At 33.5% G+C, this 27,104-nt stretch overlaps 3 protein-coding genes across 13 annotated transcripts; 2 read left to right on the top strand and 1 right to left on the bottom strand.

Annotated features, from left to right (window-relative positions):
* Positions 1-67: 67 nt before the first annotated feature.
* Positions 68-4,408, top strand: LOC18604782 (Leucine-rich repeat (LRR) family protein). Its single transcript, XM_007037428.3, has 11 exons — positions 68-249; positions 799-946; positions 1,239-1,310; positions 2,054-2,125; positions 2,666-2,737; positions 2,850-2,993; positions 3,130-3,210; positions 3,342-3,413; positions 3,513-3,584; positions 3,849-3,920; positions 4,025-4,408. The coding sequence occupies exons 1-11, from the start codon at positions 165-167 to the stop codon at positions 4,113-4,115; spliced, it is 981 nt and encodes a 326-aa protein (XP_007037490.1). The 5' UTR covers positions 68-164; the 3' UTR covers positions 4,116-4,408.
* A 1,203-nt stretch (positions 4,409-5,611) lies between these two features.
* LOC18604781 (heparanase-like protein 1) lies at positions 5,612-11,027 on the bottom strand. Of its 5 annotated transcripts, none has more exons than XM_007037426.3 (10): positions 10,747-11,023; positions 9,602-9,863; positions 9,433-9,469; positions 9,132-9,315; positions 8,494-8,642; positions 8,176-8,409; positions 7,701-7,890; positions 7,429-7,554; positions 7,126-7,225; positions 5,612-6,188 (listed from the first exon to the last, which is right to left on the bottom strand). In XM_007037426.3, the coding sequence occupies exons 2-10, from the start codon at positions 9,809-9,811 to the stop codon at positions 5,802-5,804; spliced, it is 1,617 nt and encodes a 538-aa protein (XP_007037488.3). In that variant the 5' UTR covers positions 9,812-9,863; positions 10,747-11,023; the 3' UTR covers positions 5,612-5,801. The 5 variants fall into 5 exon arrangements, with proteins under 5 accessions (XP_007037488.3, XP_007037487.3, XP_017973710.2 ...); XM_007037425.3 differs by having other exon boundaries at positions 10,727-11,022; XM_018118221.2 differs by lacking the exon at positions 10,747-11,023 and adding an exon at positions 10,617-10,640.
* Positions 11,028-16,631: 5,604 nt separating this feature from the next.
* On the top strand, positions 16,632-26,056 carry LOC18604780 (uncharacterized). Of its 7 annotated transcripts, none has more exons than XM_088804535.1 (8): positions 16,632-17,181; positions 18,218-19,531; positions 20,001-21,815; positions 22,341-23,429; positions 24,001-24,105; positions 24,265-24,418; positions 24,736-24,857; positions 24,941-26,056. In XM_088804535.1, the coding sequence occupies exons 1-8, from the start codon at positions 17,119-17,121 to the stop codon at positions 25,472-25,474; spliced, it is 5,196 nt and encodes a 1,731-aa protein (XP_088660661.1). In that variant the 5' UTR covers positions 16,632-17,118; the 3' UTR covers positions 25,475-26,056. The 7 variants fall into 7 exon arrangements, with proteins under 7 accessions (XP_088660661.1, XP_007037481.3, XP_007037484.3 ...); XM_007037419.3 differs by having other exon boundaries at positions 18,215-19,531; positions 24,265-24,354; positions 24,747-24,857; XM_007037422.3 differs by having other exon boundaries at positions 18,215-19,531.
* Positions 26,057-27,104: the final 1,048 nt, after the last annotated feature.

Raw genomic sequence — 27,104 nt, 5'->3', positions numbered from 1 at the left:
GTTCCCCCCCACAGTTCACCTGTGTCGGCAAAGGCCAATAATGTATAAAAGAGTTACTGTGTAAAACTGAGAAAAAGAGAGTGACCGGATCTCCAATTTTGTTACATATAAATGAGGATTTATTTTCACTCTCCTTGGGCTTAGATCTCTCTCTACCGAAAAACATGGCTTCCCTTTGGCCAATAGCTTTGATTTGCATTTTCGCATTCTCACTCTCCATTGCTCACTCCAAGACTCTCAAGAGAGATGGTAAGTTTTCCCTTCACCCTTTCCGCTGGATCTTCCTTCGTTTGCTTTGTTTGGTTCTGAGGAAATGCCGCGAGAAATAATTAAGAAGCCGGAAAGTTTTTTTTTTTTTTTACCATACCTAGAATGTCATACTTGTTCGTTTCATTAAAGTAAAGAAAACCCATTTTTTGGTTGAATTGGTTCTTTCAGTAATTGTGTTCATTTTTTATGAATTCAAGTTGTGATCTTTTTGCTTGTTTAGTTATTTTAGGATCTCTTTTAACTTTCTACCCATTTCGCTTCAACTTTTTAGCAACTTAGTTGATAAATACACTAAAATTTATCTTGATCTAAATGGATTTGACCCTTTATTTTTTGTTAAATATAAGAATTTGTTTTCCCGATTGCAAAAGCCATAGAATGATTAGAACTTGCAAATTGCTTTTTATGGTCTGATATTTGTTGTTACTGTTGATGTAGTGAGAATTGGAGTTATTATCTTTAAGAAGATTAGTATAGAATGTGAATGTGCACCATGCGATGGGTTAAGAGTTTGTATTTTTATTGCAGTAAAAGCCTTAAATGAAATAAAAGCATCACTTGGATGGAGAGTGGTATATGCATGGATTGGGGATGATCCCTGCGGAGATGGTGATTTACCACCCTGGTCTGGTGTAACGTGTTCTACTCAAGGAGATTATAGAGTTGTTACTGAATTGTAAGTATCATAGCTGGTTATTCATTCTATTTTAAAATTTGAAGTTTGTGCCTCAATTTTGCTTAATATGCTCATAAATTAAAGCGTATGTCTTTGATTTATTAAAGCAACCTAGTGAATAATTCAATTTCAAATCATTTCGCTTTCTCATTCTATCTTTGATTCCAACTTTTATTTATATCTTATGTCAGAGGTTAGGATACTTTTCTGCCATGATTCACCACAAATGTAATTCTATTGGTTTGTCTCAACTTTCTCCTTGGCTCATGATTATGATTATTTTCTTTTACAGGGAAGTTTATGCTGTATCAATTGTTGGTCCTTTTCCTATTGCTGTAACTAATTTGTTGGATTTAACAAGGCTGTAAGTTCAATCTTTCTTGCCTAATAAGCTAAAATATATTTGTTGTTTGAAGGTGAACAAAATGTGTACCTTGTTATTCATTTTCTGACTGTCCTTCAAAATGGCAATCGAATCTCCTGTAAATTGGAGCGTCAAATAACAAGATCAAGTTTTGATGCCCATAAGTTCTTTTTGGTCATGACTGTTAGGCGTCACAATATTGCATGTGCACAAGTGTCATTTCCTGCTCTTGATCTGTAGACCATGCAGATGAAATTGGCATTTTAAAGCGGTAAGCATATATAGAGGGAAAAGCAACCTGTGCATTTCTCCACTTCCGTCTGGTAAGGAGCAGAGAAAAAGGGAGAAATTAGGCTGGTAACTCAAAAGCTTGATGAAAATGGATTCTTCTATTTACCTTTTTGATATTGCCCCTTATCTCTTTTTCAGCTGCATCAATTGCTTTACTACGCCTACTGTGGATTGCATGTCTTGTATAGTGTTCATATGCATAATTTATGCATTCATTCCTTCGCATTGTTGCTTTTAATTGTGTACACAAATTACAACTCCTTGAAATAGTTTAGAAATAATGTGTCATGTAGTATCCTAGTATGTGGTAGTCTTGGTTCTCACTAACATAAAAATAATTTTATGAACAGAATAATCACATAGTGGGGCTATCATGTAGATGTTTTAGCCTCAAAAATTAATTTGAGAGTTCTAAGTGGAACTTTTTCCTTCTTGACTTTGCTAATGTGCAGGGATCTCCATAACAACAAGCTAACTGGCCCTCTTCCTCCCCAAATTGGACGGCTGAGACGACTTAGGATGTTGTATGTTTTCTTCTTCTGTGATCTGCTATTCGTGTGGGACACTTCATAATAACTCTCTTTCTGTAGATATTAGTATGAATTGACTCAATTCTTGTACTCTGCTTTGAGTTTCAGTTAACAGTTTCTTGCTTTTGTTTTTTCTCATAACTATTTTTCCATGAGTGAAGCAATTTTGATTCCAGGTCTTTGTTATCAGTGACGTACTTGTCTGTCTCAAATTGTTCTGAAGTATACTACATACACCAGCAAAGCTACAGCTTGCTATATAAATTATATTAACCATGTCACCCTTACTGGCAGCATTTTGTGTGCAACTATACTTCTGTTACTTTGCTACCTTACACTACATCAGTAGATCCAAAAGCTTCAGTATTGGATATTAACCACGTGCAATATCTAGGCCAATATTTATAAGTGCCATTCTTTTTTACTGAACAAATTATGTATAAACTTGTAGGCAAAAGCATTTTAGTTTCTTCAAAATTTTGTTAGCATTCATCTGAGAATAAGTTTTTTCCATAACTGCGATGCATTGCACAGAAATTTGAGGTGGAATAAACTCCAAGATGTCCTTCCTCCTGAGATTGGTGAGCTGAAAAGACTAACCCATCTGTGAGTAACTGTATATTTGCACAAATATCTCTCTCTCTCTCAGTGTTGAATGTGTTTGTATGTACATTCATGCTAGCATAAATTGGGAAAGATCTAACCGAAATTTCTTTAGGTCTCTGAGCTTTAATAATTTTAAGGGTGAGATTCCTAAGGAGCTTGCCAATCTACCAGAGCTTCGCTATCTGTACCTTCAAGAAAACCGTTTCGTTGGACGAATTCCGCCAGAATTGGGGACTTTACAAAACCTTCGGCACTTGTAATATTCTGTCGACTACTTCTGTACCTTTCTATAACATTTTTTTGAGAAGTGCCTTTCTATAACATTTAGTGGTTATCCTTTATTGGCAGGATATTTTAATCATTATGCTACATGTTCATGTTTGGTTTTTCAGGGATGTTGGTAATAATCATTTGGTGGGTACCATTAGGGAGCTTATTCGTTTTGAAGGAGGCTTTCCAGTTCTACGTAATTTGTATGTTATATTTTAATTGTTAATGTGTTATAAAACTCTTGTTGTCAAGAATTTATGTTGTGCAAGTTTTTGCATGATTGTTATGCAATATGATCAAAGACACAGTTTTCTTAGAGTTTGCATTGATGCAGGTACTTAAATAACAATTATTTGACTGGAGGAATTCCTGCTCAGCTGGCAAATTTGACAAATTTGGAGATTTTGTGAGTGCAACTAATACAGTAACTAAGCAATCTGTACTATGGGATTCTTCTTCTTTTAGGCTTTGGAATCCTTAAAACTTAATTTTGTGCTGGTTACAGGTACCTTTCATACAACAAGATGTCTGGTGCAATACCATCAGCACTTGCCCATATTCCTAAACTGACATATTTGTAAGATTTTCTAAAACACTTAGTCTAGTTTGATTTGGAAATCTGGACTAATTTTCTTGCTCAGTCTCTTCACTTTTTTTTGCAAATGCTTGTTCCATGGTCTTTGCATTTCTTTTAATTGATGAAACTTTAAGGGGAAAAAAAAAGGACAGGCGAGGGGGGGGGGGGGGGGGGGGGAACGGTGTCTATAACATGAAGAACAGGTAGCATGAGTCTATTTCAATTTGATCTTTAACTTCTGCACTTAAACTTCAACAATAACAGGTACTTGGATCATAACCAGTTCTCAGGCAGGATTCCGGATGCATTCTATAAGCATCCTTTCTTGAAAGAATTGTGAGTTGACTTCATCTCTTAATTTGCGAGGAAAATAGCCTCTTTGGAACCTCGCTAATGTCAAAAAGAAAAAAATATTTAACTTCATTTTATTCCAATTGCAGGTATATTGAAGGGAATGGATTCCGGCCAGGTGTAAACCCCATTGGTCCTCACAAGGTGCTTGAACTTTCTGACACAGATTTCTTGGTTTAGTCAAACTGTCAGAAGACTAAACTGCTATTATAAATCTATGGCCATTTGTTCCAAGCAAGTGTGGGACTCATATTTAATATATTCTTTTTACTATGCTAGAGAAAAAGGTTCTGCTAGTTAGTCAAGTCGGTGGCATTTGTACTGTAGATATGATAGACTCTTTCTTTAGCATCATCTGCAGCTCTATTGTATCAATATATGGTCTTTTTCATCAAACAGCCGAAAGCTTGAATATTGAGATAGAGAATGATCAAATATCACATTTGTATTAATGAAATTTGAAATTTTGAAAAGGAGTTGTCTTGTTGTTTTTCAGTTTCTCCGCATTTACAGGTTGCTCTATTTAATTTGGTTGCAGAGAATGATTGAAACAGAAGCATTGTTAACTCTTTTTTGTGTGTGGTTATCTTAAAAAATGAACTCCTTACTATAATTTTTATTTTGGATAAATAATCCCATAAGTGAGAAAAAGGGAACAAGAGAAGTGATTGAAATTTTCACTATGCAGTTTGTCTTTTTTCCTTATTTTCCTAATACATATGATTTTGTTTATTTTATAGATACTAATCTTCTACAAAAAGTATTTCCATCATTTGAAAATGTGAAGCTTTGAACATTATCTGTTCTTTTATCTTTCCTGATTCCTTGCAATAGGAGTAATATACTTTCCCTGAATGAGACTTGACACCAGGTAGTTCATTGTCATCATCCACCTTACAGAATGTGGTGTAAGTAACATAACATCCAGTAATTGTTGGTATCTACCACCCCCTCCCTCTAAGCTTTTAATTAGAAACTACATATCTAGCCAAATACAGTCTACATAAATGCATATTATACACATCCAGCTCCATATACATTTGCAAACATATATACATATATTAGAAATATATAACATAGTTGGCTCTGCACCACACTCACCACCAGGTATGCTGTATGCATCCATACCCTCCCAGGTTTTTGCAGCTCACAATGTAGTATATTCATGTAGGCATTCCATGATCCATGGCATCGACAGCATCAAGCTTTCCTAGAAGATCCAGTGTAGTCAAGCCCCAGTGTGCCCCATTCAGTATAAATTAGCTAGTGATGAACAACAATCCATTATTGATTAAACCCTATTAATTAATTAAAATTCAATATTAAAAGCCATAATAGATTTTAACTAAAAAATTGTAATTAATGATTTATAATATTACACCAAACATGACAGTTTGAGATTACCAGCAATCAAATTATCTTGATAATCTTATGACTATAGTAATTAGATCACCACACAGTGATCTTGGAATTGAATACTACACCCTGCCTTAAGTGCCACCTAATGATTAGCTTAGTTTTTATTTTATTTTCATTACTACTAATTTTACTAAATAAGTAATTACTATTTCTTGGAACTGAAAAAGTGAAAAAAAAAAACAAATAAAATATCATCATAATAATATGAAATGATATACAACTGATCAGTGCATAACTAGTAATAATGATTTATACAATTGCTACAGAAATTATTTTCCACATAACATTGCTGCAGAAATTATTTTCCACATAACATTGCTCCAGAAATTAGTGATAATTACAATTACTCAAAACTATATTCACCAAAAACTTAGAAATTCTGCTAGTAATACAATTATCATATGCAACACCTCATTCTTGAATCACTGCTGTAAGGAAAATGGAAAATCAGCCACAAGCTGGAGCATCGAAGTTGGGGAATACTATGAATGCAATCGACAAAGGAGCCAAAGATATTGGAGACATCACATTAACACGGATAGGGTCTAGCCTTGGGATGTTTCCAGCATCTGTAAGTAAAGGAACACCATTAAGAACCATAGTTCGGCTTTGAAGGTATCCATTTTTTGGAGTTAAATGATACTCCTCTCTGAGTAGAGGTTCATCTGAAGCTTTAACTCCAACCCAAGAAAATGTTTTCTTAAGACTATGTGTGAAACTGTCCGGGCTAATGTTTTCTTCTTTCACAGCCAACTTGATGTTGATGCTATTTTGAACATCCATTATGAATTTTGTCTGCTTGCTCAAGTTGATCAGGAGCAAAGTTACACCGGCCTGCAACAAGATGTCAGTATCATAATCAAAGAAACTATAAAAAGATACTACACTAGAGAAATTGTGTTTTAATTTCAAAAATTAAAATCTCTAAGATTTCAGGTGTTTCATAATTTCTGAGGCAAGAGCAACAGCCACAAATTTCATAGGAAAAATGAATAAAATTAATCTGAGAAAGTCAACAATTAGCATACTCTACAGATTGCGCATATGGGTCTGAGACATTGACATAATTCATCATGGTTCAATCATTATGTTCACAGCTCATGTCAAAAACTTAATGGTATTTATTGGTAATCACCTATCAGAAAAAACAAAAGGTTACTAAATTAATGCAAACCAAATTAAAGATGAATAGCAGCAATTTGAACACCTAGATGGGAAATCACCACATGATTAAGCCATTTAAAAGAACGAATTTCAGTTTTAAATGTTTGATAGTCTGCATTAATTGGAAGAGGGAGGTGGTTAAGTAAATTCTCAAATAAGTAAGCTTTGAAATGTGAACCATCAAATTATACGTGTGAACAGACCTCAAGAGAGCCTCAGGCAATATCATCACATTTGTTACCCCTTAAGCCCTGAGTAGAGAAACAAGGTAGGAAAACCACAACCAAAAGTTGACATAATTGGGCAAGTTGGTATGCTTGTTATTAGCTCGGTCCATAGCAATAGGGAGGATCTTGCTTAGAGTAGATCTGCCTATGACTAATGCTAAAACTGGACCAGCAGAAAAAAAAAAATTCTTTCAAATGGTTGTTAATCAGCTAAAAGTAATCATGGATTCAAAAATTCTCCATCATATTAAATAAAGCTAGAAATCTAAGCACCTGAGGCTTTTTGTACCACTGTCAACCTAAGAGTTAGGATGCCTGCATTCTCCTAATAGTATTTCTTTCAGAATTAACTGGAATAAAAGAAAAAACAATCAACTTACTCTTCCTTTCGAACAATGGGCATAAGTTCGCAGAAAGGATGAAGCATCACTATCAACAGCTAGAACCACTTTTCCCATTAGTCGATGCCATAGAAGTGCACTGTTCAGAACCATTAAAACAAAAGGTATAAAGACTCTGCTTATAAGTCCAGCATAGTCATATGTGAAAAAGGTTTTCAATATCTTCTTTCTCGCCAACCCTTCCCCTCCCCCTCCAATTTGATCAAACATTTAAACAACACACAAGCAAAGAATCTAGCATTTATACACTCCAATTAAGAATTTCAAATCTCTTGCTCTTGCCTGTAATAATCAGGGTTGGGAACATATGTTGTTGCATTGAGGAGACCATAGTTCCCACCAATTAGTGTTTGCCTACAATATACTTTAGTATGGTACTTGGATGCCATTCCAAGCTGATCCAAATACCTAAAATCATGTACAAGAGAAAGAAAACTTGAGCATTCATTCATGACAACAATACATTAATGGTAAACTTAATCTTTTACAACGATAAAAAAGCATAAATGAAGAGAGGAGAAAGATAATTAAAGCAGTTGAGAAAGTGTGATTACCAGAAGCTGTTCACAAATGTGTCAGACACATGAGGACCACCACTGTTATAGGCCCCACCAGACTCTCCAACCCATGCAGAAGCCCAAGGACCATGCCTTCGGATGACGTGTGTAAGATTGCTGAATGTATTTGCTACCTTGCTTAAGTGGTTTGGATCCAATATCTTACTTATAAGTTTGGGATCAACACCTGAAACAAGAGGAGGGCTTAAAACGTATTAAATGGAGGCAGGACTGACAAACAGCAATGTCTCAATGCGTTGAAGCCAACAAACACAATAGTTGATGGTTTGTCTGAATCTTGGATAAAAAATTATCTTAGATGAAAGTTTAGAAAATATTATTAGGGATTGTTTGAAATTATTTCTTTAGCGTTTATTTTTTTACTACTAATTCTAAATCAATAGTTCATTATGTAGGGCAGTTGGCTTTATAAGTACATTCTGCAAAAGAATTTGGTACTATCCCAACTTACCTGCACCCAAATTGTATATATGATGGCTCATGGCATCAAGTATGCTTGAACCCGAGATCTGAAGAAGCTTCACAAACCACTCTTGGTCAAAGAATCCTCCAGGTGCCACAAGTGATGGTTTGTATTGAGAGCCTTTGTATAACTCATTTATAATTTTCTTTAGGTAGATCAAGTCTTTCCCATACTGGCTAGCAAGAACATGCGCACCAACACCATTTCCACTCAACTCATTACCTAAAACAACAAAGGCCACATCAGAGGTGAGAAGGAGAGAAAAAAGGTATGGATATGCAAAGGCCTTTGTCTATAATTCCATACCAAATTCCCATGAATCTATTTGGTACCCCTTTGAAATGGTGTATTTCATAAAATCTTGTGCATTGCTAGAGTCCCAATCCCCTCCCCAGAGGCTCCTCCTTATTTTATGTCTCCCGTGGAGTGCATTCAAGCTAAATGTCAACATTACCCTGCAAATGTAGGATTCAAGTGAATACTCATAGCAGCAGCAGAAGCCTAAACTAATCCATTCATAAAGTTGAAAAACCTTGTGAACATTAGAATAAACTTGGGGAAGAACTTACTAAAATATAAGCACTTCTATGAGAATCACTTAGGGTAGAAAAATTAATCTTCGTCCTATAATTGTCCATAAATCCATCTTTACCACATATGATTAAAATCTCATCCAACTTTGTTATGAAATGAATTTGTAACAATGTAGCTCTTGCATTTACTAGATGTTATATTCAATAACGAACAGATTCAGTCAGCCTTTCTGATTAAATCACCTTGTTAATACGAATAAGAAATAACCCAGCTCAAGCCAGTTAAGTTAATGGACCATACACATGATATCATTGACTTCTGTTTATAGACAATACTGGAAATCTGCAGGGCAAAAGCATGTTTCCTTTTGGTGAAGAGAGAGAATGGTATTTGAAATGCTAGGATCTTACCCTGTTGCATTGAAAAAATGGTTCAGCTGGTCCCACCTCTCCATGTGTAAGCATCCCTTTGAAAATCCAAACAACCCATCTTTCATCTGTCTGAATGGATGGCAAGGAGACTTCAAATTTCCAACATTATACAACACTTGATCTTGCAAAGAGCCTCCAATTCTTATCCTCAAACGGTTGAAAGCTAACAGTGTCAGGAACATTGAGTAGCATCATACATCAGAACAAAAAATTTCAACAAGATACTATAACATTTATGTCAAGGGAACGGCTACATCATTACTGATGTAGAAATACAAACCTTGGACAGCTTTGGCAAGGAAAGGATGAGTCAAGTCCTGTAAAAAGAAAAGCAGGTAGAGCTGTTACTAAATTGCTTCAATTTTCCAGAAGCTTAACAGAATGAGTTGACAAAGTTCTAAGAAAAACCATTTACTCTTATGAAGATGATAGTTCTTCTTAAGCCTCACCAGATTTATTGCAGATGTATAGTGCCATGGACACTGCTTGTAATCACACTTATCATGAGGCCACCAATCAATTGTAGCACAGATGAAGTTATCATCAGTTTGAGCAACAGTTGTAGTCCCATCAACTACAATTGTCCCATGACTAATCTCTTCCGCCAAAATTGCAGGGAGGGAAGCCACAAATAAGAATAAAATGAGACGAAATTCCATTTGGTAAATCAACCGTGACAGCCTCGCTTCCACTTCAGTGTATTGAAGTTAACTGTGATAAAGGGTGTAAAATTCTATCAGAAACAGGACCTCTGAGGTGGCATTTGGAATGAAATGAGTGAAATTTTAATTATATTTCAACAAGAAAAAAAGGAAATTAGAAGTATCAAGTTCCAGACAGTAATTTGTCCCAAACTACGCAGTTTATCACCTGTCTTTCCAGATTATTAATAACTTGAAAGATATCAAACCTTAAAACCTAGGTTAGCTGTTTACAGCATCCAATAATATATAATCAATGACCTAAATCAAAGCCACGCCGAGTAAAGATATGGTGGGAATTGGACTTATATTGGATAACACACAACTTTACAATAGACTGCAACTTCCTACTTCTTTTGTTCCATCGAAAAATTGGCTCTGAAAATGAGCTAATTTAGCATTTTCTAAGTAGATTTAAGAAGAAGATACCTCCTTTAGAAAAGAAAATATTAATCATAGAAATGGGATGTGTGATTTTAAAGCTTCAGTGAGATTGCCATAAAAACAAATACCAACAACATCAATATTCAACATGTTTGAAGAGGTACTGAGCTGAATAACAGAAACATCAGATCTCAAAATATCAAAAACATTCTTAACGCATCAACAGACACGTCCTGAAGAATGGAACAAGAAATGCCTTTTTTTTTTTTTTTATTTCACAACGTTTACTGTTAAAGTACAAGCAAATGAAAACCATTCAAAGTTTCAAAATTTAACAAAACTAAAAGAAACCCATTGAAGAAAAAAAAAAAGAAACTACCCTGAAATAGCCAGAAACAAAGAATATGTTCAATTGGCATACACAATGACAAAGCTCAACTCCCAGACGCAATTCGAGGAAAACAAGGACAAACCAGATAAGAAACTAACCCCCAAAAGAGGCTACAAACCAGGCATTGGAAAAGCAAACAGAGAAATGCAGGGAAGTTTCCTTAGAAACAAGTACACCACCGATAATGTTGAAAAGCTACAAGTTTTTCTTTAGCCAAAACAGAAGCTGTATCTGTCTGTCTTGGCTTCTTATCCTTGGGCTCCAGTTACTTTCCCGTGACAAGATAAACATGTTTGGTGGAATGGGTGGGACTCAGATTTGTCGGTTTGGCTAAAAAATTACATTAAGATTCTTGTCCAAAAACTTGCACTAAAAACTGTAGGTATTTTGGTTTAGCCGTAAGCCCTTTTAGCACTCACAAAAGAAAGACATAACTGGCTTGGAAACAGGGGTAGGTGGCGGGGGCAACAGTCAAGTGTATGTTTCCATTTCCAAGTAGTAAAAGGCAAATTAGAAAGAGTAAATCAAATCTTGTTTGTATTTAAGATTCCAAGTTTTCCTGGGGAGGTTGCAGTTGGCTTTAAGTTGAGGTAATGCCTACACCAAATCTCACTTACTTGGAATAATGGTTTCTATTTTACTAGAAATATTTCTTTACTCTTTTTTTAATTCTAAATTCTAATTAAACATCAGCCGCCAGATTTGTTATACTTTATTGATTAATTAATTAATTAATTAATTAATTATAACAGAACTTGATGCCTTTTTCAACTTGGAAAATGAAAAAAGCAAGCATTCAATTGCCCATATTAAGAAAGGAGACTACTTTTCCAATGTTGCCTCATCATTACTAGTTTTCTTTTTCTTTTTCTTTGATTAATTTAGGCTTCATTTATTTTGTGAAAATGGGTTTTCAAACAAAATTTTTTTTGGAAAATATTGATTTTTTTAAAATATATAATATTTTTTATTATTTAGATGACTTTATGAAAAATATATATTGTTTTAAGTTGTTTTTCCAAAAATTGATTAGGATTCCTGTCAAAATTGTAGTACTAACATTACTATTAAAGTATTTATCATAAAATATTATATTATTAAAATACTTATTATATTTAAAAAAGTATTAAAATAGAAATAATAAAAAAGTATTTACTATTATATTAATACCTATTACTTATTATTAAATAATAATATAATAAATTTTATTATTAAAGATTAAAAATATTTAAAATAGCTATATTTATTATTATTATTATTATTAATATAATGAAAATATTTTATATTATTTTTAATTAAAATAAATAAAAATATTTATAAATATAATAATATTTTAAATTAGATTAAGTTAAACTCAACCTGCATCTGAAAATCTCAAAATCAAATAGCTCGATTCCTAGACAAGTCTAGTTGGGAAAAGGGTTTTAATTTTTGCATAAATTTAATCTAAAAATTGTGTTCTACTTTTGTAAAATGAAAGATAATTTTAAAAATTTTAAATTAATTATTAAATAATTTTCTAAGGGCCATCTCATTTTTAACCAACCAAACATAAAAAAAAAAAAAAAAAAAGTGAAAATCAATCTCTACGGAACAAACGGAGCTTAATTAGTGTATCCTAATAATAATATGATAGGGTAAAAATGTAAATTTGAAACACAGGGTGATACAAGATAGTTTAATATAAAAGAAAAAATGTGGTCATTTAAAGCACGTGATCGTCCTAATACACTCCCTGCCTCATCATCTGTGTTTATATCTGAATCTCACTATTACCTTAAGTTTGGCATCAAAACATTATTATTTTAATTAAGTATGCATGCCTTTGTCCTTTGTTTTTTTATTACTACAAAACATTCCTCCAGACCACCTGTACATAAATTATAGCGGAGGAAAATGTACCGTTACTTTGTAGGAACCAATCCATGTACGTGTCATTTTGTTAACGAATAAGTAAGGAAAGTTTAGGAATATTAAATAATTTGTGATAATTAAGGCATTTGATTTTTTAGTTGATGTATTATTTTTTTATTTAAATAATAGAGTTCGAATCTTCTCTATGCAATTTAAAAAAGAAGATTAAACACCCAAATAAAACCCTAAACTAAATCAAAAAAATTAATTCAGTCCTTATTGTATTCAAAAAAGCCTCTGAACTTTTATTTCGGGTCAAATAAGCCTCTCTCCCTAATCGTTGGCTAACTTCCATTAATTAATTGTATATGTGACACTTTTATACCATATTATATATCATGTGACAGATGACGTGGTATTAAATATTGTTGATTAGGATTAAGTAAATGGGTACAAAAGTAAGCACACAAATCTTAATCAATAATATTTAATGCCACGTCATCTGTCACCTTGTTGATGATATGGTATAAAAATGTCACATGTATCGTTGAATAATAAAAGTTAGTCAATAGTTAGGGAGATGAGCTTATGTGACTCGAAATAGAAATTCAAGTACTTATTTAAACGTGATAAAAAAACAATGATTGAATTAATTTTTTTGACATAATTCAATAGTTTATTTGGGTATTTAGCAAAAAAAAAATTTGTGATAAGTTTGATTCGTGGAGCAATTTTTTTAGGTGAACATGTCAATTTTGTGATACAAGGAAGGGACATGTGGAAGTGGAACCTACTTTCATTCTGCCCATCTTACCTATTGATGACAAAATGTGATCATGTTATTTTTTATTTTTTTTTATCTATATCTAACCCAAGATAATTAATCTCTAAAATGGAAGGTTTATTGAATACGGTATCACCAGCAACCTATATATTTTCTACCCAAAATAAAAAAGTTAATTAATTTTCACATGTAAAAATTAAAAATGAAAAGCTACTTTGACATTACCAATCTGGGATTCTAACTTTTTCTTCCTATAATATTGAATTAAGTTTTAGGTAGAAAATTTAATAGTTTTAATCCCTTGGGCTCCTAGATAATGAACTCCTTAAGTTTGTGAACATTAAACTTAAATTATAACTCATGGTACCTTATGACAAGATATATATATATATATATATATAGGTTTCATTTAGTTGATGCTTTTATTATTTAGTTTCAACTTTTATAAGTAAATAAAAAGTAAAAAATGCAGTTGAGTTTAAAACTCGCACAAAATTTTCTAAAGATTATACATAAAATATTACATGTTTTAGATAACAAAATGTCAAAAAAAAATTTCATACAAATTGATTATATTTTAATTGATATTACATTATTATTATTATTTTTATTTTAAATCTATGAAGATATCATTTTCCCCTTAAACTTTTGCTTTATAATATTTTTTAAAAAATTAAAAATAGTTATAAAATGAAACCTTAAAAATACAAATAAGAACATTTAAATATTGTAAGACCCGATCCAAAAGCCCAAGATTAATAGAAAGATCGGTATTTGGGTTAAAGCCCATAAGTCTATACTTATTGTACGAATTAATTTTGGAAAGGGCACATTCTAAATGTCCTTGGATGACTTAGATTAATGATTTGAGTCTCCTTTTGTGTTTTTATATTTTCAAAATCAGCTTTAATATGAGTTCATGTATAATTTTTTTTTTCATTTGATTTATTAAATTACGTTAAGTATGCAAAATATATAATTTATTTACTTTTAATTTCGAACCTGATTTTGTTTGATATATGTATTCTTACTTTTGCAAAAATGTATACTTTTGAGTGATTTTTGTTTAGTTTTATTATAATGTTATTTGGTTTTTGAAACAAATATATGTTTTTGAATATTAGATTATTCAATTTTGATTTCAAATCATTGTCTATGATAATTTAATTTAAATATTTTATAACTTACTCAACTCAAATAAAGGGATGTTAGTTATTTGTTGAGTGTTTATATTTATTTCTTTACTTTTATAGATTGTGATATATAGGGATTAGTTTCGGCAAAAGCTAAAGTTAGCGAGATTAGCAATTGTGTCCTTCACTTTTATAGATGTTGTTTAGATGAAATCTATGGAGTGATTTTTTTTTATAAGTTTGGAAATTTGAATTTCGATACATTATAACTTTTGAGATATTTTTAAATTTTGATTTTAGTTTCATATGATATTTGTTATCTTATATACTTATAAAATTCATTCTATGAGTATGTAACAATTCCTTTCTTTAAATTTTGGGTTGGGGGGTGACAAATGTGCTATCGTTTATACTTTGGAAATGTACATTTCAAGCACTAGCCATTGTTTGAGATAATCTTATATATATTCCTTTGGTAAAAAGGTAACGGCCTATGCATTATTTTTCATACCTTAGATGATAAAAATTTAAGATATAGAATTAAATTAGGAAAATAAAGTAAAATTTATGTCCAAATTATGTTAAAATTAAGGTATATGTTTGCTACAAATAGGTTTCATTGTAGGAAGTAATTGAACCAATCATGTGTGACATGTGATGTTAATTAAATGAAAAAAAGAAAAAAAGAAAGATGAAATCTCACCCACCCCAAAATAAAAAACACAAATCTCACCAATTTTGCAGCAACACTTGATAATGTCAATACCTAAACCATCTGATCTTTTCTTTGCAAAAACCTATTGAAGGAAAAAAAAAAAAAAAAAACCCTACTGGTAATCATTTGATTGACTTTGATTCTCCTAGCTAGCTTACCTTTGAGAAAGCCTTCTTGCCATTATTGAGCTCTTGGTCCAAGAAAGTCAAGATCACCGATTTTTCTTTGATTTTTCTCGTGACCTTTGGATTATCAATCTTAATGTAGAAAAAAGAAAAGTCTTTTTTTAAGATTAATTTCTCTAAAATTATTGTTGTTATTTGTTCAATCAAATATATATATATATATATATTTATTTTAAATTAAATAAATATTTATAATTAATTATTATTAATTAAATATTATTTATCATTATATACAAGTGTTGACGTGATATTAACGTAAATAATGATAAATCATATAATCATAAAATCATTTTATTGAAATATGTTATGTCATCATTTACATAATATGTTAATATGTCATATCAATATCATTTAATTAAAAATAAAAAATTTTGTTTTGATTAATAATGATTAATGAACTAATAATTATAAAAATATAAAAATTTAATTAAACCTAATAAAAAATAATTTTTTTTAAATAATTCAAAAGCTTTTTAAATATTATATTTTATATTGGGACTCCCCACCAAATATGCTTCTCTTTGGACTTGTATTCTAATCACAACCCATGATTTTCACTCATCAGCAAATTTATCATATTTAAAATTTTTTTTATTCTCTTTATTTTGGGCTTTCTGTAAGGGGAATTTGTGTCCATAACAATAGCTATAAGCTGCTAGTATAAATCAAGAAAATTGGTTTTTGGAGAGTATTTAAGCAGTTAGGTAAGGAGGCAGGCATATCTTTTATCACATAGAAATGGTAGTTGTTTTTCTTTTCTTCTACTTTGTGTTTCCTCCTACCATACTTTTTATTTATTTTCTGTTCCATCTAATGAATTGTCCTTTGTCTCTTTAAAGATGCCATAGACATTTAGAAATAGGCCAAGAAGCAGCACCATTTTCAGCATTCTTGTTGGTAGTGAAGAACATGTTTACCTCATCAATGGTTCATTGCCCTCAACTAAAGTCTTCCTCTAGCTCAAAATTTGGATGTAGTTTCACATACTATTTAGCATCTACCTACACTTCTTCTTTTTTTTTTTTTTTTCTTTTGGCTAATTTATATTGTGTAACACTTCTGAGTTTCTCTTTGCATAATAATATGCTCTCATTTTATTATAAATATTTTTAATGGAAATTTTCTTCACTGTTAGCACTTGCTGCAACAGATAATTTTTTTTAAAAAGAAAGTAAACAAAAAAATAAAATGGTTAAATTGCATATGGGATATATCTGTCTTTAGGAGGAAAAGTAAGGATAGATCAGTAATAATGCACTTTTACCCCACTTTCTTCTTTGCTATAAAACCCCACTCTTCTCCCTCTACTTGCCTTCTTCCCTTTCCCTTCTTTCCCCATATCAAAAAGAAGGACAAAAACCCCTTGAAAATTCCCCATTTCATCAAAAACCAGAACTTTTCTTCAAAGATTGAAGTCTTTTTAACAATTACCCACATTTCTCTTGATTCCTTGAAAATTCCATTTACCAGAAACCCAATTTCGAATTCAGAGCTCGCATTTCCCCTATAAATACTGGAAAGACTTCATTTTCTTTTTCTATTTTTCTTAATATAACAATTCATCACATTTGGATTGTTTTTCTCCTTACATCTTCAATCACCCAAGTATTTTTAAAATTGTTAATTGCCCAATTTGATATTGATCATGTTGATCGTGTATGATTAACAAAGTTTCCATTTTGCTGTACAAATTAGAGGAATTTTTGACTATTTTTCTTCTGTTGTAAAATGAGGGTTTTCTGATGATAACTTATATCCCTCTTTTATGTTGTAAATTACTTATTTTGAGTGGGTACTTAGGAGTTTTTATTGCTTGGAGATGATGGAGAACAGTGAAGAAGCAGTGGATGATCAAGGCTCAGGATGGCTTGAAGTGAAAAAGGTCTTCTTTCTTAGTGAATATTTATTTAATACCCATTCACATTTTTCGTAATTTGGTGATTTTTGTTGCGTTTTATGTTTATGATCTTTTTTGGTTGCTTGAAAGTTGAAAACTGAAAAATGGGGGAAAGGGAATTTTTTTTTGTCTTTTGATTATTGGCTTAATTAAACTTGATTGCTGCTTTGAGCTTAGTTGACTGAAATTTATTTATCTTAGTATGAAAAATGAAAGTTTGGAAATTGCTGTACTTTTCTCAGCAGCTAAACAAATGTAAAGAAAGTTATTAGAGTTTCTTCTATGCTGATTGCTGAGTTAATGATGGACATAAGGTTAGATTATGAGTGAAATGCACTTTCTATGGTTACTAATTCATAAGTAAATTGTTCTTAAAATAGCCTGGGGAATCAAATTGTTTAATTACAAATTATTTGGGTCTACCAGATTGGGGGGAATGTGTTCCTAAGTATCTATCTGAATGAAGTATGATTCCAACAACAAAGATTGGCTGGGGAATATTTTTGTTAACAAATAGACTGGGAGTCTCAGACTGAAAAATTTAGTTATTCACTCAAAAAGTTAGGAAACATTGCTTTGTTGGAGGTGTTCATCTTGACCATGTTGTGCCTTTCATTGCAACCCAAGGCCTCATTTTTCTTAACTTCGTGCTTGATGTGAGATTGTTAGTGTTATGTTGTTGGTATTTCTGGCATAAAGAGATTCTGGGTCTTGCTTCTCTGATATCGCCACCTAGTCCTTCTACATGGCACCACTTACATGGAGGTCTCTTGAGTTAACTAAAATTTTGCTTAAAAAATTGCTTTGCTATTCTAATTTGTCTCCTAAGACTATTACATGAGTATTTTATTCTCTACTGTCAATGTTTCTCTCATATGTCATATTGGTAATCCACAGCAGTATACTATTCAAGAAGTGGCATAATGATATTGATATATTAAAATGTTAAATGCTCTTTTGATTATGTGTCAGTGTCATGTGTTGCTGTAATTGTGACTTTTTCTTATTTCATTCTCAGAAGCACAGAAGCAGCTCGAAGTTTTCTGTACAAAGCGGGGTTGGGGGATTTTCAGCAAAAAATGCTAATAATTTGATTAGAGGTCAGCCTTCGTCATATGAGAAGGGTGGAATTGTGCATGGAAAATGCAGATCTCAGCTTCAAACATCTGGAAGAAATTCGGATGTACATAGCAGGGGTGGTCTTGCAAAGTCTACGGCTGAGTCAAATGAAGATAAAAAGGATTTGTGTTATCTTGATAAATGTGTTGTTAAGCAGGACCATGAAGACCCCATGACCCCTTCTTTTTTTGTTAAAAATTCTAATGGTAGTTGTGCAGATAACCAAAAAATTTTATCAAAGGATAAACCCCATATTGTTCACAAAATCAAGTGGGGTGATTTAGAAGATGATGTTCTGGTAGCGCATCATGAAACCAACATTGGAGCTGAAATCAAGTTCGGTGATATTGGAGATGATAATGTGCGAGGCTGTAGGAAGCATGACAATACTTGTAACTCACTTTCATGTAGTTCATGTACTAAAATCCAAGAAAACACCGTCGAAGCATCCATGGATGTAGATAGTCATTCTTGTCAGATATCTCCATTGACTCCTAAGGATGAAATAATGGAAGAAACCTTTAAAGAGGCGTGTGAAATATCTTCAGAAGCGTTGGAAGCACAGACTGACAATGACAAAGTAATTTCTGAGGATGATGGTTACAAGGAAATACATACTGAACACATCAAACCAATAAATGATAATCAAGTAGATTCTAGCTTCCTATCTTGTCAAGACTCTGGACCAGCAGCGATACTTGAGGTGCCTGATGTGATGTTGGAGGTTGGTAAGCCAAAAATATCAGAAGCATCTCTTGTAGATGGTGGTTCAAGCACAAAGATGGTTTCCCAGGGTGGAGTGTTACTTCCACCTGAGAACAGTGGACCTGAAACTCTGACTGAATCAATTATGACAGATTGTATACAGGATGGTAGAATACCTGGTGATCTGTCAAAAGCTCAGATTATAACTGCTTTTGGAGAAGGTGATGCAGGGGAAAGCAAAGAAAGGTTTAGGGAACGGCTTTGGTGCTTCCTATTTGAGAATCTTAACAGGGCAGTAGATGAACTTTATCTTCTTTGTGAACTAGAATGTGATCTAGAGCAGATGAAAGAGGCCATTCTTGTTCTCGAAGAGGCTGCTTCTGACTTTAAAGAATTAACTACAAGAGTAGAAGAATTTGAGAATGTAAAAAAGTCCTCTTCTCAAGTGGTCGACGGTGTGCCAATTACTTTAAAGAGTGACCATAGAAGGCCACATGCTCTCTCATGGGAGGTAAGGGTGCTTAGCTTGTTTTGTTTTTACCATATAATTGTTTGGCTTTTAATCATAATCTCATTTTATGTCATACCATTAGAAGAACCCTCATTCCTGCATTTTGCATCTGTGAGAACTTAAATTGCTGGATGCGCACCTTTCCATTTCATATATACTCAGGGTCCTTTTTGTCTCTTGTTACATATGTCTCTTTGACAAAGTTTAGAAGAAATAAAAAAAAGGGGGCTTTTGGAGTTGTGGGGGGGTGGGGGTCAGGAATGGTTTGTTTGTGGTGGTGAGGAAGGGGTGGGTTTGAGCATGGTTCTGGAAGATGGCACTCAGTGGATTAAGGATGCCAGCAGACACAAACATATATAAGTTTGTGTCAAAATCGATCGTTTATTTCTTTTTGAGGTTCTCTAATATCATTTTTATGCCATCAAGCCATCTAATATGGAACAGTATAGATGCTTTATCTTGAATGCAGGTTCGTAGAATGACAACTTCACCTCACAGAGCAGAGATACTGTCTTCATCTTTAGAGGCTTTTAAAAAGATTCAACAAGAAAGAGCTGGCCGACGTCCGGGTGACAGCAAGAAATCCTTGGGGCAGGACAGGTCCAACCGTGCTTCTACATCTGGTGATAACTCGAGGAAGTCAATTATGCCGTCTGATGTAACATCCAGTGATAAAGAATCAGGGATAAAGTCAAGAAAACTCGGTGGAGGTTCCGATCTCACTCAAGGGAACCTACATGGAGAGAAACGAAACATTGAATCAGGCAAGTCTAGCAAATTATACTCTGTTCAAAATGGTCGTGACCCACCAAAGAAGTATATCTCTTCTGATGTTGCTTCATCTAGGCCACTTCTTAAGGACTATTCTGCTGCGTCTGGTTCTGGAAAGAGCAAGAGAGAATATCTTGGGTCTGAAACTGAGAAGCTGCTCCCTAGGAAAGATAAAACATTAACAGAAAATATTGTTGAAAAAAACTCCAAGAGTGTGGATCACATTAAGAGGCAAATTCCTTCTGAAAAAGACAAAGATAGGAGAAATACTACTTCATGGAAATCCATGGATGCATGGAAGGAGAAGAGAAACTGGGAAGACATACTTTCATCTCCTTTCCGTGTTTCTTACCGTGTATCACACTCACCCAACGTTGGTAAAAAAAGTGCTGAACGTGTACGTATTTTGCATGAAAAACTAATGTCCCCTGAGAAGAAGAGGAAAACTGCTTTGGATTTGAAGAAGGAAGCAGAGGAAAAGCATGCACGGGCCTTGAGGATCCGAAGTGAGTTGGAGAATGAAAGAGTTCAAAAACTTCAGCGCACCTCAGAGAAACTGATTCGTGTCAATGAGTGGCAGGCTGTTAGGACTATGAAGTTAAGAGAGGGAATGCATGCCCGTCAGCAGCGTAGTGAATCACGACATGAAGCTTTTCTAGCAGAAGTTGTGAGGAGAGCTGGTGATGAAAGCAGTAAAGTGAATGAGGTTCGTTTCATTACTTCATTAAATGAAGAAAATAAAAAGCTTATGCTGCGCCAGAAACTGCAAGATTCAGAGTTGAGGAGAGCTGAAAAACTTCAAGTGATGAAAACTAAGCAGAAAGAAGATATGGCTAGAGAGGAAGCTGTTTTAGAACGCAGAAAGCTCATTGAAGCTGAAAAGTTACAACGTCTTGCTGAGACACAGAGGAAAAAGGAGGAGGCTCAAATTAGGAGGGAAGAAGAACGGAAGGCATCAAGTGCAGCCAGGGAGGCAAGGGCCATAGAGCAGCTTCGGAGGAGGGAGGAAAGAGCCAAAGCTCAGCAAGAGGAAGCTGAACTTCTAGCACAGAAATTAGCTGAAAGACTTAGTGAAAGTGAGCAACGTCGTAAATTTTACCTTGAACAAATACGCGAGAGAGCTTCTATGGATTTCAGGGATCAGTCTTCACCTTTACTGCGCCGATCTGTTAATAAAGAGAGTCAGGGCAGATCTACACCAACCAACAATAGTGATGATTGTCAAGCAAATGGTAGTGTTATTTTAGGAAACTCTGCACTTGCGACAGGCAATGGTGCTTTGCAACACTCGCTGAAGCGAAGGATTAAAAGAATTCGGCAAAGACTTATGGCTCTAAAATTTGAATTTTCTGAGCCTCCTGCTGCTCCTGAGAATACTGGTATTGGATATAGAACAACCGTGGGAACTGCAAGAGCAAAAATTGGGAGGTGGCTTCAGGAACTGCAGAAACTTCGTCAAGCCAGAAAAGAAGGAGCCTCAAGTATAGGGTTAATAACTGCTGAAATGGTCAAGGTATATCATTTTAGACCACCATTTAAGGAAATTATAACTCAATATTTATTATTGTTATGATGTTTCAACATGGGATGTTTGGTTTAAGGATATTGTGGATGTTTATGGAATTTCAAGGGACCCTTTAGTGGTAAGATTCAAAAAATATTTTCTTTCAATCATTTTAAGAATTACTCTGATTAATGCATTCTTTTGATTGTTGAGAGGATTTTGGCCAGCTAACTCTTGCCATTTCCTCAGATGTATACAATTTATGAATCTGTTTTCGCCATACTCATGCTTTTTTCCTTTTTATGCTGTTATAATCATCTTTGTTCTTTTTTACAATAGTAGTTATGCATTAGTTCTCTTCTTATTCATGCTGCAACTCCAATTGAAATGGTTATAGAATTAATGGTTCTAGCCAGCTTTTGGTTTTTCCTCTATGTGTGTGGAGGGTGTGAGGTGGAGTGGGAAGGGTAGGGTAGGGAATAATGTTTTTTTTTTTTCTAATTTATTGCTTATTAAAATTTCTTTTTGAATTAGTTTTTGGAGGGAAAGGAACCCGAGCTGCAGGCTTCTCGCCAAGCTGGTCTGCTTGATTTTATTGCTTCTGCCCTGCCTGCTTCACATACATCAAAACCTGAAGCTTGTCAGGTGACAATACATCTTTTAAAACTTCTGAGGGTGGTGTTATCTACTCCTGTGAACAGGAGTTATTTTCTTGCTCAGAATCTTTTACCTCCTATGATCCCCATGCTGTCAGCAGCCCTTGAAAACTATATAAAGATTGCTGCATCTTTAAATCTCCCTGGAAGCACCAACTCGCTATCATGCAAAACACTACTTGAAAATTTTGAATCAGTCTCTGAAGTATTAGATGGTTTTTTATGGACGGTCTCCGCAATTATTGGTCATATAAGCTCTGATGAACGTCAACTCCAAATGCGAGATGGCTTGCTGGAGTTATTAATTGCCTACCAAGTTATTCACCGGCTGCGAGATCTTTTTGCACTGTATGATAGGCCCCAGGTTGAAGGGTCCCCGTTCCCTTCTTCAATTCTCTTGAGCATCCATCTACTGGTGGTTTTGACATCCAGTCCTGGAAATAGTTCCATTAATTGGGAATCTTTACCTATTGAAATGGAACTGGGTAATGAAAGTCAAGAAACTAAGATTGCAGCCACTCCTGATTGTGGATGTTCCTTTGTAAATAGTAACACTCGAGATGATAGACCTCCATTATCTTCACTAAATGGTAGCGTAGTTGCACCGCTATCTGATGTACCAGAGGATAGACCATTAGATGAATCATGTAGAATAAATAAAAATGATAATTTAGTATTAATAGGCAAAGATGTTGAAAGGAAGACAACTGATGGTTCAGTTCAGTTGAATAATGTTAGCACTGCCAGGATAGATGGTACAGATGTCTCACCGAAAAATCTAGTTGAGCAGAAGGAAGAGAAACTTGTCATCATTCCCAGTGAGGAGAAATTGAATGAAAACATATCAAGCCTGAAACAACCGTTGGCATTCCTTCTTTCCACTATATCTGAAACTGGATTAGTCAGTCTTCCTTCTCTGTTGACGAGTGTGCTACTTCAAGCAAACAATAGATTATCTTCTGATCAGGTGAGTTTGCCACCTCTTGAAAAGATTTTTTTTTTAATTTTAATTTATGGCATGAAATTGAACAAGGTTGTTTTATGGAATCATTTAAACTTCTACCACTTTGGCACTTTTTTGGTCCTGTTATCTTATATCCTGACTCTGTGATCATTTAGTTTTCCTTAATATTAACTTGGCCTCAGTAATACTAGTGTTTTGTGGATGCTGTTTTAAATTTTTGCATCTGCTTATGTTATCTTTAGTATGTTGTCTTTTGCACAATAGTTCTTGAGCACTAAAAGGGAGATTCATGCTAGTACTGAACTACATGGCCAGTGCAATACATGACGAGCTCTTGGTTCATCTACAATCCTAATTTTAAATCATTATATTATGAATTACCTATATTTAGGAGGCTTATTAAGGATACAGTTTTGAGTAGATAAAAAGGTGAATATTCTTAAAACTGACCCACTTAGTGGGAAAATGCTTACTTTGTGGTGGTTGTACAAAAGAACCTTGTACTAGCATCGCAAATTGCCAAAGATTCAATTTTGGCTAATTAATAGGTTGAAATATTATTAATCTGTTTCAGGTTTCAAATGCCCTTCCATCTAATTTTGAAGAGGTGGCAACTGGAGTGCTGAAGGTTCTGAACAATTTGGCTCTACTGGATATTACATTTATGCAGAGAATGCTGGTGAGTAGATTTCATGCATTGTGTTGGATGTTGGTTGCATTCTGATGATAGTGGCTTCTCAAGTTTAACTCTATGATTCTATGCTGATTTTGATATTTTTCAAGGAATATCTCTTTTGAACTGATTTGGTCCCTTTTTTATCCCATGAACTTCCTTCAGGCTAGGCCAGACCTGAAAATGGAGTTTTTCCACTTGATGAGTTTCCTTCTTTCTTATTGCACGAGCAAATGGAAAGCAGCTAATGATCAGGTGGTTTTCTGCACTTCACTATTTCTGATGCATGCAGAAATGGCAAGAGTCATACAAATGACCTGTATCAATTCCAAACTTGTGGACGATATCCACAAGCCATATGTTTAATTTTTTTTTTCGAACTTGGGGAAGGGGGATTCGAATTTTGCTTTTTAAGTAGGAAGATCATGCACCAACCAATGAGTCAAATACTTAAGTGCAAGCCATATATTTAATTGATGATTAAACATTTTAAAAAAATGTAACTATCTGTATTTTGGGGATTTTTCTGTAAATGCATTTATGAATTCAATTTTATTTATAAGGAATCATACTGCACCAAAGAAAAAGAAATCAACTCTGAGTCTTAAAGATCATATCCTTGACATCTGCTGTCAGTTCTGTCTCAGATTGGTTTGCTTCTCCTTGAATCTATGCTGCTTCTTGGATACTTTGCCTTGTTCCACCCTGGGAATCAAGCTGTTCTTCGATGGGGTAAAAGTCCCACAATACTTCACAAGGTTAGTGAATCCTACATAGTTTTGATTTCTCATTTCTTTAGATGTTACTTGAGAAAGCTAACTGTTGAGCTGGAAGGACACAGGTGTGTGATCTGCCTTTCGTGTTCTTCAGTGACCCAGATTTGATGCCAGTCTTGGCAGGGACGCTTCTTGCTGCCTGTTATGGTTGTGAACAGAATAAGGGTGTAGTTCAGCAGGAACTCAGTATGGATATGCTACTTTCCTTGCTAAGATCTTGCAGAAATATCTTACCAACAGTCAGATCCAATTCAAATGCAGAAAATCTATCAGGAGAGGATTCTAGTGAGTGTAACCAGCAGGGTGATTTTAAAAGATCTCATGGGGACATTCCTATAAGATCCAGTCGTAACAATGCCAGAAGCACAAGGGTCTCTGGGGGAAAGGGCGGTGCTTTAGGAAACACCATCAGAGTTGGCAAGATGAGAAACCAAAGAGATAGCAGATTAACAAAAACGTGTGAAGAAACAATTATTAGACAAAACCTACCAGTTTTGGGGACTTCAATAATGTTATACTGTAGATTTCCTAGCAGCTTCATTGACAGAGCAGAGCATTTCTTTTCAGTTGGGATCACCAATATGGGTGGTGAAGTGTGAGGTAACCACCATGAAATTCTTCTCATCATATTTGGCATTAATTGGTTTTGCAGCTGAAATTTCCGGAGGTCATATACCTAAATACTGCAATAGAGACTCTTTTTGTGCTGCAGCAGATGCTTTGCAGAAATCTGCTACAGTTTATGAAGATTTTGATCATAATCACTGATCACTAGGCTTCTTCCAAGCTAGTTGTTGTGATGCGAATTCTTCTGGCAGCATTTTAGTTTGGAAAAAGAATAAAAGGTAGTTCTTTTGAGGCAAAACTTTGACTCATCTTGTAATTATGTGTCAGCATGGTTTACCAGCTTCGTCGTTATGTCAGCATGGTTTACCGGCTTCGCATGCATGTCTTATGTTAGATCTGAGTTATGAGTTAAGAATGTAGTAAACATTGGTTTAGGAAGCTAGCATATGTTACAATGGACAGGTTTCCCTTTGTCTATCGTCAACACTTGTTGGCTGATGTTACACTGAAAGTTGTATAAGTTTTTCCTGTATCATGCATTGCATGGGGCTGAGTTGTAAAGGTCTGACGGCCAAATACTTGTTGGTCCAACACTACGAGATCGTTGAACTTCAGTTTTCATGCTCTACAATACGACGCTCTTTTTTATTCTAGAAGAAGCAGGAAAGAAAGGCAAACATATTTGCCTTGTGGAATGTAAGGGAGTATAGGGTTTGTTTGGTAATCGGAAAATGATTTGCCGGAGAAAATTTTTTCTGTATAAAATGTTTTGTAAGAAAATTTAATGTTTTTTGTTATTTAGATAAATAGTTGAAAATATTTTTTGTTATTTGAATCATTTTATGAAAAATATTTTTCATCATGGTGAAGTTATTTAGGTGTTAAAATAATAAATAGGAGTTGATTACAAACAATATTGATATTTGATTTTCACTAATTTGGGATCAAAATTAAGAATGAAAATGAAAATGTATAAAATCAATAATGATATTTTTTAAAGTATTTAATCACATATTTGTGATAAAAATAAATTTTAATTTTTAAATTTGTTTTCATTTTATTACTTTTTATCATAACTATAAAATTATAAATATTCATCAATTGTGTAAGATATTTATACATATATTAAATAAGGATCATTAAAATATTTTTTTATTATAATTATAAGTAAGATTTAAATTTATTATAAATGTGCATTTATCAAATGAAGATCATTGAAATGTTTTATTATAATTATTAGTAAGATTTATTTTATTTATAAATAAAAAATTTACTTACATTGAATGGTTTCATTGAATTTTTTTTTAAAATTTTAATAGTGTTGTATAATTTAAATAGTAATATTTTAAATTAATTTTTTAAAAGTTAAATATTAATATTTTTAATATTTTAATTTAAATATCAATATTTATCAAACTTATATGCAAAAACTGAGTATAAAAATGTTTTTGTTATTCTTTAGAAAATATCTTACGTTTTTTAAGAGCGTAAAACATTTTTCGCGAGTAACTTTGATGACTTGTAAAATGTTTTACATCTGAAATTAATTTTTCGACTTTCAAACAAGTACAAGTTTTGAAAATGTTTTTCGTAAAATATTTTATTGCAAAACAAAACAAACGGATCTTAGGTTTTAACAAATCAATTTGATGCTCAAAAGGT

The sequence above is a fragment of the Theobroma cacao genome, chromosome 3 (genome assembly GCF_053813885.1).
Source record: "Theobroma cacao isolate CCN51 chromosome 3, ASM5381388v1, whole genome shotgun sequence".
Classification (NCBI taxonomy): domain Eukaryota; kingdom Viridiplantae; phylum Streptophyta; class Magnoliopsida; order Malvales; family Malvaceae; genus Theobroma; species Theobroma cacao.
Note: the sequence above shows the minus strand (reverse complement) of the source record. Positions and strands in the feature narration are given on the sequence as shown.